The sequence below is a fragment of the Phascolarctos cinereus genome, unplaced genomic scaffold, assembly GCF_003287225.1.
Source record: "Phascolarctos cinereus isolate Bilbo 61053 unplaced genomic scaffold, phaCin_HiC Scaffold_2;HRSCAF=192, whole genome shotgun sequence".
Taxonomy (NCBI): Eukaryota; Metazoa; Chordata; class Mammalia; order Diprotodontia; family Phascolarctidae; genus Phascolarctos; species Phascolarctos cinereus.
In genome coordinates, this window is record NW_027555625.1 from 141,119,732 (window position 1) to 141,131,743 (window position 12,012).

Genomic DNA, 12,012 nt, shown 5'->3' on the forward strand with positions numbered 1-12,012 from the left:
AAACATTAAAAAAATAAAAGTGTGCTTTGCTCTGCATTCAGACTCCATACTTATTTCTCTGGATGTGGATAGCATTTTCCATCATGAGTCTTTTGGGATTGTCTTAGATCACTGCAGTGCTGAGAAAAGCTAAGTCTGTCAAAGTGACCTACCTTCTTTTTCCTATTAAACTCTGGGCTCATTCGTCCCTTTGACCATCTGTAGTTTTCTATCCAAGATGCATTCACCAACAGATTAGTTCCATGGGTTCTCCACCCACCTGAATGTTAGAGTCTAGACAGTAGGTATTCTTCATCCACTAGGTTTTATCTGTGTAGATTGTTAGGCCCGAATCTTTTTTTCTTTCTTTTTACTTCATAAAATTAAATTTTGCTTTATTTTCAAATGGCCCAACTGTTTTGTGTGGTTATGAGCGAGTCACTTAATCCTGTTTGCCTCCGTTTTCTCATCTGTAAAATGAGCTGGGGAAGGAAATGGCAAATCACTCTAGTATCTTTGCCAAGAAAACCCCAAATGGGGTCACAGAGAGTTGGGCACTACTTGAAAAACAACGGCAAACAACGAGTAGTATTCCGGGCTTGATGTAATCAGTACAATGTCATTTGCAAACAGAAGCGTCTGGAGAACTCCATCATCTGTAGGGGACTCCTCTTCCGTTTGGACTTTGCATTCGACGCCCTCTGTGATTGTGCACAAATGCCTTTCGCAAGCATGTGCCTCCCTGTTTTAGAGCCCACTTCATGTTAATAAGCACAGTTATCTCTCATGTTTTTGTACCCACAAATCTTTTACATACATAGGAGACACGTTTGGGGGGGAGCCTGGAAGATGTCTTGCACAATTTTTTTCATAATCAACAAGCAGTAAGTAAAAGTGGGCATTCTTACATTCGTCATATCTTTCAGTCAGTCGTGTGACTGTGACGTTGTGACCTGATACATAATCTTGTTTATAAAATTTTACCTGCCTATTCCTTTCTTGTACCATCATCTCAGCATTGTACGTGGCACTGCCTGGTTTCTTCTCCACCTTTTTGTCCTGCAACATCCTACTTTCCTGGCAATAATACTGTTTCCTCCACCTGTCTTCCTTCTCAGTCTCCCTCCATTAGGATGCTAGAAATCATGTTATGAAGTAGTGGGAAATAATAGGTAAGGTAGGACCCATTATAAAGGATTTGATTTTATTTTGGAGGTGAAGTGACTGGCCCAGGGTCACACAGCTAGTAAGTGTTTGAGTCTAGTGAGTGTCTGAGGCCAGATTTGAACTCAGGTCCTCCTGACTCCAGGGCTGGTGCTCTATCCTGGGTGCCACTATAAAGCACTTTAACAACTAGGCAGAAGAGTTTGGAACTGTTAGAGTAATAGGTAAGCATGCAGGAGCTAAAGGACATCTATAGCGGAGAATTGATGGGACTTGCTGACTCTATATTAGGGATGAAAGAGTAGGAAAAATCAAAGGCGATGAGTGGGATGGAATACTAATGATGGGGGCAGCTAGGCGGCGCAGTGGGTAGAGCACCAGCCCTGAAGTCAGGAGGACCTGAGTTCGAATCTGGCCTCAGACCAAAGATTTGTCATGTCACTAGCTGTGTGACCCTGGGCAAGTCACTTCACCCCAATTGCCTAAGGAAAAACAAAACAACAACAAAAAAAGAAATGATGAAAAGAATAGTTTCAGAGACACCTGGGAAATCTTGGACTAACTTATGCAGAACAAAGTTAACAGAACCAGGAAAATAATTTACACAGTAACAACATTGTAAAGACAAACAGCGTTGAGAGACCTAAGAATGATGACCCACCATGATCCAGAGGACCAGTGATGAAGATGGGAGTAAAGATGCACCGTGAGACCCCTGTTCTTGAACACGGCTGATGTGGGAATTTATTGTGCTTGGCTATGTTTATTTGTTAAGTGGGATTCTTTTTCTGTTTTCTTTTCCTCTAATAAGGGGTTGGGGTAGGGAGGAGAGAAAATAAATGTTTATTCATTGAAAACAATTACTTTAAAAAAATAAAAGAGTCAGAGATGATATCCAGATTTTGAACCTGTGTGAGAATGATGGCAGGAATGAAGAAATTGGAAGGGGAGCTGGTTTGTTGGCATGTGGAAGGCTGAGGCTCATTATAACTTGGCTCTTCTTTCTCGTAGCCTCATCTGGTCACCATGAAGCTTCACCAAGCCCCACAGAGCCTCCTGTTAACGCTGCTGTGCTTCCTGGGCGTTGCTTCCGGAGCAAGTGGCTCGTCTCTCGGGCCACCAGCCATCACTGCCGCCTCCTTCCTCGAAGACCTCATGCATCGCTATGGTGAAGCAGACACCCTCACCCTGCAGCAGCTGAAGGCCCTGCTCAACCGCCTCGACGTGGGAGTCGGACGGGACAACATCACCCAGCCAGAGCTGGAACAGAGGAATCTTTCCAGGGTAAATGTGCTTTCTGTCTCATCGAGCACAGGAAGGAGTAGCTGGCAAATAGGCTAATTCTTCATCTGTTTGTCTGTAACATAGAACTATTGGGTCTCCAGTGTTAGCTTAATAATAATAGTAATTCACATTTCTCATTTAAAGTTTGCAAAGGATTATTCTCACAACAACTCTGTATCAGAAAGGGCATTCTTGTACAATAATCTTGTACAAAACAATAAGTTTTAAGCTCTCAGAGCTTAGTATCTGAATTTTATAAACGAGGAAGCTGAAGTTTAGAAAAGCTCATAGCATCAGAGCTGGAAGAGATCTCAGATCATCTGGTCTGGGGATTCCTAACCATTTTTGTGTCAAGGACCCCTCTGGTAAAGCCTATGGACTCCTCTGCAGAATCGTGTTTATAAAGGCATAAAACAAAAAATTCATTGGATGAAAAGAAAACCAATTATATTGAAATGCAGTTATTAGACTTTAAGAGAACAAAACAAAACAAAACAAGTTTATGGACCTCAGGTTAAGAATCTCTGATCTGGTCCATTTTACAGCTGAGGCAGTTGAGGTCCTAGGCCACAAAGCACTTTGCTCCAGGTGACACAGCTAATGAATGGCAGCCCTGTACCTAGTACAAAGGAGGTAGAAGAGAGTGAGAGTGTTTGCAAAGCATTTACAATGGCCTAGGCACTACATTACATGCTGGGCATTCAAATACCAGGAAGCAGAATAGTCCCCACCCTTAAAAAGTATATATCTTACTGTGGGAAGACAGCGTATAAAGGCAAGCTGGAAAGTAGGAGGATGAGTACATGCCATTTGGCAAGGAGGACAAGAAAGAGTGGTCTGGAGACTTGAGTTGTTAGCAGTGGGTAGCATGTGAGGCACCCAGCCACCCCTGATGTAGTGGTATGAGCAGACAGTCACCAGTCAGGAAAGCAGGGCCTCACCTGGAGAAATCTCCAGGATGGGAGGGCTGCTCATAAGGAAAAGGAGGACCAGAAATCCAGAGAAGTAAGGTGAGTGAGAAGAGTCATGATCCAGTACTCAAGGAGGAACCTAGGCCGGCTGGGAGGGGAGACTGAACCACAGGACAACTGGAGAACAGCACAAGGTAGCAGACACTTTAGTGCTAAATGAGATAGTTTAGAGGAAAAGGAAGTCACTGAGGGTTGAGTAGTTGGAGCAGGAATCGACCTGGACCTTCAGAGGGGGCCAGGATTTGGCTAGGAACAAGGGAAGCCATTCTAGGCCAGGGGAATGCGGAAGGCACTGAAGTAATGCAGATGATACCAGGGATTGATATGGCACATGGCACTTTGAGAATCTGGGGAGACCTGGCTGGGAGACCTGGCTTTAAGTCATACCTCTGATACATCCTGGTTTCATGCCAGGAGAAACCTTTTCCCTTCTTGCTATCCCAGCTAACTCTTTAAGACTATAAATTACAGTTGAGTTGCTGATCTGTATTCCTGGAGGCAGTTTACACATTGGGAGTCTCCTGCTCCCTAAAATCAGAGGCCTGAACTCCCAAAAAAAGTCTGCACAACACTTTCCCTTGTATGATGTCATTTGATCCTCATAGAAACCCCTTCAGATAGGTTTTACAGATACTCATTTTACAGATAAGGAAACTTAAAATCAGAGAGGGTAAGAAACCTAGGGCCAGAGAGCTAGAGAGATGTAAGGTGGTATTCTAACACAGGTCACTCCTGACTACAATTCTAATAAGTTTTCCACTGTGCTTTACTGTTGTACAACACATGATGTATTCCTGGGGGAAAGGAGGGAGAAGAATCTGAAAACATGACAGTGTGACCACTGTAGGTCAGCCCTACTGTGCGCATGAAAAGGAATAGGCCACCCCCTTGTGCCAAGGCTGCACACCTCCTCATCTCTACCCATTGAAATTCTCCTTTCCTTTCAAGAGGAGGGCAGTTAAGGGGGTGATGGGGCTTGAGACCATGCCATAGTGAGGATCAGTTTTGAATCCAGAGCTCAGGGGAGCGTGATAGGTATCCCCCGCAGGTGAGGGGCTGTCAGGTGGAAGAGGGGTTAGGCCCATTCTCTTAGTCTGCAGAGGGCAGATCTGGTTAGCACTGGGTTCTAGGCGGGGGCTGGGTGCCTCTTCCTTGTATAACTGGAGAGCTCCTTGTCAGGTATGTTGGAGTGTGGGTTAGATGAGGTCCTTTCTGCTAAGGTCCCTTCTGACTCTCCAGTTCTGTGACTTAAGGTTTCTTTTGGTATTGCCTTTGCTGTGAAGTCTTCCCTGATTTGGAGTATTTGTATGTACTCCACTCCCACTCCCAGCACAGGGTGTCTTCTCCCTTCTCAAAGTGACTTGAGATCCCTCCTTATTTGGTTCTTTACTTTGCCTCCATCATGCTCCCCTCCCCCCCTTCTTTAACGTGTGTTTTTCTCTCTGTATGCTATATCCCTCTAGAACTACAGAATGTGAGCTTCAGGAAGCTAGGGAGTATAGTGGATAGATAGTGTGGGGATCAGTCAGGAGGACATGACTTTAAATCTTGCTTCAAACATTTATTAGTTGTGTGACCCTGGGAAAATTACTTAGCTTCTCCCAGCCTCAGTTTCCCTATCTGTAAATTGGAGATAATAATAGCACCTACCTCACAGGGTTGTTGTGACAAAATGAGATAACACCTGAAGTGCTTTGTAAAGCTTAAAGTGATATCATTATTATTATTATCAGGGATTGTATAGTTTTTCATTTTTGTCTCCCTAGTGCTTTGTAAATAGTAGGCACTTATGTTTATGGAATTGAATCATAGTAGAGGATTCATATTCCTGAGTAAAAATGAACAAAAAAGTCAGATACAGTCAGTTTGCTATATATAATTCAGCATAATGTGTTCCCAGAAAGCACCGTGCTATGCAAAATCTCGAAATGAAATCCACAGGGCTTATGGGGAAAATGGTATTAGAGATACAACACTCAAAAACTTTTATCATGAACAGATGAAAAAGCATTAGAAACTAATATAAAAATGACAGCACACTCTTTGTACAGGTCAGATAGTTGAGATATATATATATATATATATATATATATATATATATATATATATATATATATATCTATATAGATAGATAGATATATATATGTATGTATGTATATATATATCTATATATCTATATAGATAGATATATATATATATGTATGTATGTATCACATACGCACACTGCAATAGCTGTTGCTTAGCCTACTCCCCAGTTTCCAGGGGCTAGGCTGGGGGCCTTGACCATGGTGGAAGTTGGGAGTGGGCACAAGGTCAGACCAGCCCTCCTCTACTCACAGCTCCCACTGTACCAGAAGATAGACAATTAGTGTGGCACTTGACCTTGACAAAACTCTGACGTTTATAGAAGTGTGTGTTTAGAAGGGTTGTAACTTGTGAGTTATAATGAAGCATGCTGCAATTTTCTGTGTTCTCAGTTGTTTCTCAAAATCAAACATATGCAAACTTAACATTCAAATAATGTCCAAAATGCTGCTAATGTATCAATTACGTTGGAACAAATTTAGGTTTTAACAAGTGTTATAGCAGAAATGGTTGTTCCTAGGTGGGGCCAAGTCATGGTGAGCCTTGACCCATCCTGGCTGCTTTTTAAGGAAGAAGCTAGAAGAGGTGTGGAGAAGGTGGGAAATGGGGTGGGGGACCAATTCATAGCTGGCATTAACCTGGATGTAATTGGCCTTTTGAAGGGAAGAGAGTTATGGGCTTTCAAAGCAGCTTCATCACAAAAGAAATTAGAAATTTGTAAGCTTCCAGGAATATGGGAAACTGTTCTTATCTTTTTGAAAGACAAAGCAAAGCTTTTGGACTCACAGGGACCTTTGATTTGTCCTTCCTCCCAACCCCACTTTTCTCACCAGTGTTTTAGCTCTGCAGACCTCTTTGCTGCCCACAATTTCAGTGACCAGTCGAGGCTTGGCAGGTCTGAGTTCCAGGAATTCTGTCCCACAATCCTGCAGCAGCTGGACTCTCGAGCCTGCACCTTGGAGAACCAGGAGAACGAGGAGGACGAGCAGACGGAGGAAGGGAAACCAAGTGCAGTAGAAGGTAAGCAATTGGTGGGAGGCGTTGGTGTCTGAGGACCATGCTGCTCCCCTCTCTGGGCTTCCTCAGCGTTCCGGGTGTGCCACCAGAGGTGGCCTGGTGAGCTAGCACTGTTGGGGCTCCTGATGGTGCTGGTCTCTCCCCTTCCTAGTGCCTTTCTAACCCAGGGTACAGTGAGGGGAGAGCAACAACTATGCCATCAGTATTCTATTTCTGATTCTGACCCAACCAGGTGTTGAACTCACATGTTAGGCCTGACTTAAGTTTATCCTAATTTCCTGAGAGTTGAATACCCCTATCTGGCCAGACTTTAAAAATGAACCACAAAATAATGGTTGTGTAGTGACCTAAGCTCTCCTTCAAGGCCCTCCACAATCTGGCCCCATTCTACCTTTCCAGACTCATCTCCTGTGACTGTGATACACAGACGCTCCCTCCCCACCAAGCTGCTCATTGTCCCCTGGTAACACATTGGATTTCTGTTGCCTCCCCCCCCCACTTTGATCGTGCCCATTGTCTGTTCTTGGAATGTCCTCTCTGTTAATCTAAATCCTGCCCAGTTCAAGTCTTCCTCTCCCCGCTCCAGCCAATCTTGTCCCTCACTGACCACTCTAGCTCACATCAATCTTTCCCTCTTCTAAAATCATAGTAATTATCAGGCCTACTCACTTGACAATGAATCACATACTGTCTTGTGATATCTCCCATATGGTCTGTTATTGTCTTCTAACTCACTGCTCAGGTACAAATTGTAAGCAGCAACCTAGGATTTATCTCCCAAGTTGTAGGCTGCTTCGGTGGAGAGAGTTCTCATACTGGGAGCTCCCCCACAGTGACAGATTCTCAGCCCTTCTGTTTGAGTGTTATTGTTGAACTTTTTGTGTATTTATGTCTTTAGTTTCTAAGTAGATTGTAAACTCCTGAAGAGTAGAGCCACCAAGTCTTTGACTTCTTTGCCTCGCCCACAGGGCTAAAGTCAGAGCAGGTATTACCGAAGTGTTGGTTGGTTGGCTCCAAGAACGTGTGGGCACTGGACAAGGCCCTCCTCCCCAGGAGAAGCCCCTCGAGTCCTCTGCCACCCTCTGGTAACCAGGGCTGCTGTCTGTTCTTATTCCTCCACAGTGTGGGGCTTTGGTTTCCTCAGTGTGTCCCTGATTAACCTGGCCTCTCTCCTGGGAGTTGTCGTCCTGCCCTGCACCAAGAAGACCTTTTTCAGCCGGGTCCTCACTTATTTCATCGCCTTGTCCATTGGAACGCTGCTCTCTAATGCGCTCTTCCAGCTGATCCCAGAGGTGTGGTAGACCAGAAAAAAAAAACAAAAACACAGTTTTCTTTTTGCGTCGACAGCTGGGATTTCCATCAGCTGACCTTTCTCCCCCCATTTCATCCCATTCACTCACCCAGTCGCCATCCAGAAAATAAAATTTCTTTTGTGCTGAGCCTCGACACCAAAGATGCTTCTTCCTGTTGGATCTCTAGGACCTTCTCTTACTTTTCCACCATCCCAGAAAGCTCTCAGATTTGTCTCTGGTCTCTTCAGGCAATGTCAGGTGCAAGGTTCTTCCCTATTCCTTCCTTCCCCTTCCTCTATTTAGAGTTCCCATGTACGTTGCTTTATCTTTTTTTTTTTTAATCCATACATGTGATTTCATCAACCTGGAGAAGTTCAGTTGTGGAATTTCCCTCCACTAGTACAAACCTGTAACTCCTCTGCAAATTATAGCCTTCAAAGTTGCCTTTAAGGCACTTAAATCTATCAAGAGGCAAGATGCGTACTGAGGCTTTCCTGACTTTGAGGCTGGCCCATTATCCTTTTCCTGGGACCTACTATTCCTCATAGTCTCTCATTATGATAACTAAAAGGGCAGCTTGTACTTCTGGGAACTTCCTGCCTTGGGTAAATGTAACCCATTAAGGGCATGTGTTCCCTTGGGTCCTTAGTAACTTCCCTTAACTCATGATCCTGGTGAGAAGTTAAGCATGACCACAGGGAAGAATCCTAAAAGATGACATGGGGATCTGGGAAGGAAGGAAGATCATTCACAATATGGCTGATAGAATTAGCATGAGTGTTTCTGGTTGTGGTCTTCAATTGAAGCATTCAGAGAGCCATACAGAAAACAAAGGCAGAAGAGAATAAACACAGGAAAATTGGGTAGAGTTATTTTAGTAGTGCCTGACCAACTAACTGTCTAGACCTTGCATCTTGATACTTTCCTGATAGAGCTGGTTTCCTGATGACTTGTTGGGGCTTTTGTGAATTATGAAGCATTCATTAATTTTGTTTTTTAATTATGTGATTCAAGAGCTGCAAAGATGACACCCAATTTGATGGAAGGAAAGTCTGCCCAGAGAGTAAGTTCTTAATTAATGCTTGCTTACTGTTGACTGACTGCCTTGGCCCCCTACCTGCCCTTTGTAACCAGTAAGTAAAACAAAACAACAGAACCTCATGCCCTGGCCAAACAGAATTTGGAAATCTCTGGACTTCTGCACTATTCCTTTTAGGAATGAGGTCTGCAATCAGATGAATTTTTCCTTGGGTTAATCCCTCAGCAGCAATTCCAGGAAACTCAGCTAGTTTTGAGTCAAGGGCAGGTGAACTTTTGACCCTTTTCTCAGGGAAAAAATTAAAAGCTGCCCGGCCTCTGAAGTCCCTCTTATCTCTTTGCCTGAGCAAAGTCTAGGCCTTTTGTACATTACTTACCCTTCCAACCTCCCATTCAAAGTTCCTATTCCTATAGGGGAGAAATGACAGAAAGACATAGACTGGCATCTCACATAAACCCACCCAAGATACTTACAAAGCCAAATGAGGCTTCTCTGTTTGACCTAAGGTTTGGCAGCTTTGGCCAATGCCAGTTGAAAAGACCTCATCAAATATTTCCCTCTCCACCCCCCACTCTGACCCAGGGCAATCCTCATCTTCTTGGGTTATTGTTTTTACAGCTCTAGAAGTATGATTTTGTTTTCTTATTTGACATGAAATGCCTTTTTTGCCTAATTGAGTGGAAATGAAATGATTATACACATACTCCACCCCTGTCATGGTTCACAGGTGCCATTTTCTGGGATCCTGATAGCAACCAGTATTTGACACAGCCTGATTCAAGATGATGGCTGTGGCTCAGGGTCTGTGAAGGAACTGGGACATGGAGTGTGTGACACTGTGAAATGCTGAAAGAGAAATTATACAATGATCAGGGCGGTCCTAGAGCTCTGTCTTCTAAATTTGGGTCTCCCAAAAAAGAGAACTAGGCAAGTCTAGAATAGAAGACCCTGAAGGATATGGGAAGAGGCCCTAATTCCTTGTCTACCCTTCTTATCCCTCCATCTTACCATGCCCACAAATTTTGTATTTACCTTCCATTACTGATCCAAATAGTAGTAGTATGTGTGTGAATACATACTAGAGATTGGATTTACCAGGCAAAAGTACCAGATGGAATTCTGCCTGCTGCCATCTGCCTTTGCTTCTGCAGAAGCAAGAGGCTTTAGGTCCAAAAACTTTCGTGGTCATAGAGAGGACTCATGAGATGTGTAACCACACTGCTTATCATTCAGAAGTTGGCAGATATGACTGCAACAGCTTTTGGGAGAATCACTTGGAAGGAAACAGGAACCCAAGCTGCAGGGCTCGAAGGCCGTCTTAAAACTGCTCATTGCGATCTGAATCAATTCATTAAAATTTTTTCCAACTCAAATCACTAACAAATGTTCTGTTTTCTCTCTCCCTCCCTATTTCTCCCCATCTCTGATTCTCCTTTTTTTTCCCCCTGTAAATCCCCTCTGCCCCTCCCTGGACACCAAACAAACCCTTTCCCCTTCTCTTCCCGTTTACAATCTTCTGAAACCTATGGGTTGATCTTTTGGGGTCTTTTCCCCTTCTCTTTCCCCTTTGGGTGGGGTTGGCCTCCCGACTGCAGTGTGGGGTTACGGTCTCCTCTGTGTGACCGTCATTTCCCTCTGCTCCCTCGTCGGGGCCAGTGTGGTGCCTTTCATGAAGAAGACTTTTTACAAGAGGCTGCTGCTCTACTTCATAGCTCTGGCGATTGGAACCCTCTACTCCAATGCCCTCTTCCAGCTCATCCCTGAGGTATGCCGAGGACCTTCCCCCATGGGAGGAGGTCTGGTCTCGGGGGGATGGGTGGGCTCTAGTGGGGAACCTTCCATTTTTATGGAAGGTGTGGAGAGAACTCTTGAGTCCTGCTTTTAGCTTGAATTAGGACTCAATCTGATAGAATCAGATTACGTGGTGCTCTCCTTTCATCCCCTACTTGAGCTTTGGGCTCTCTCTTAACCACAAGTAATGAGTTCCTAATAATGTAGGCTCAACTCAAAGGTCTGTTTGGTTTCTGAAGTAAAGAAGTGAGAAAAATCACCAGAATTTGGATCTCACTTAGCAACTTGATTCTCCTTTGTTTGGAAGGGTGGATGTAGGGCAGTGGTGACCCAGATGAGGTCATTTTGTGGTCAGAATTTGCATGTGTTCGTGGCACCTTTGCTCCCTTGCACAGCTGAACTGGCATGTTCTCCACAGTGGGGAACAGTGTGCAAATATTTAGAAAGTTTGGTAATCAGCTTCTGAGATTCTTAATTTGACTGTGGTGTAACCAGAGTTATTTACTGCCTCTCCAGCTCATGAGATTTTTTCAGTCAGTTGTCTCTGGCAGATCTGGCCTAGCTGTAACTGAGACAGACACAGAATAATACAACTCCATGTTTGTATTTGTTCTGCAAAAGTGTTTTCATGCCTGTTTTCTCAACATGATTTTTATAACAACCTCATGATAGATAAGGCAGGTAATTTTCTCCTCGTTTTAGTTAAGAAAGATAAGTGATTTACCCAAGTTAGTGGCACAGGGGAAAGCAGGGGCTAGATACATAGACTCCTTCCAGGTGCAGTGACTACAGACCACAGCCTATTGGTGTTGAAGGAGAGAGATTAGTTGCCTGTATCTTATTCAGCATGTCTTTGAGGTGATTTGGCTCTCATAGGTGACATGACAGTTTATTCTATCCACAACTATTCTGTACATCCAGATGGCCTACTGATTGTTTAGGCTTATTAGCATATAATGATGTTATTGGAAAAAGTCTGGGAGTTGCTCAAGCCTTTTAGGGAAACTCAGATACAGGGGTGGGTCTCCTGAGATCCTCCCGTAAGTCAACGGATGAACCTAAGGTTCACGTCTCCTGACTTCTAGTCTTGTCATGCTTCCTTAGTGTAAATGGGGAAGTGCAGGAAGAACCTAGAACAAAAATTGAAATGGGATGGAGTTGGTAGTCTGCTTTCTCATCTGTCTGCTGTGTGCATTTGTGCCCAGGAAGGGACTACAAGTCTTCTGGCATAATGAGGAAATGGCTTTCCTCTTACAGATAGTCTGATTTACTTCATTTCCCTTTGTGCTCCCATATAGTTCAGACAGGGACATTCTCTAAGTAAGAGGAAAAGATAGCACATTGACATTCTAGTCAAATAGAGTTGATTGCTTAATTGAAGGAGCTTAAT

The 12,012-nt window shown here is 43.9% G+C and overlaps 1 protein-coding gene across 3 annotated transcripts in view; it reads left to right on the top strand.

Annotated features, from left to right (window-relative positions):
• The window catches only part of SLC39A14 (solute carrier family 39 member 14), a 60,887-nt gene that overhangs the window by 41,472 nt on the left and 7,403 nt on the right, over positions 1–12,012 (top strand). For 2 of the 3 annotated variants that reach the window (XM_078149642.1, XM_020975706.2), the window contains 3 exons: positions 2,155–2,427; positions 6,317–6,503; positions 10,427–10,596. In XM_078149642.1, coding sequence (XP_078005768.1) covers positions 2,170–2,427; positions 6,317–6,503; positions 10,427–10,596 — 615 coding nt within the window. In that variant the 5' untranslated portion in view covers positions 2,155–2,169. Of the gene's footprint in view, positions 1–2,154; positions 2,428–6,316; positions 6,504–7,622; positions 7,793–10,426; positions 10,597–12,012 lie in introns of all 3 variants that reach the window. The other variant, XM_020975705.2, reaches the window with a different exon arrangement.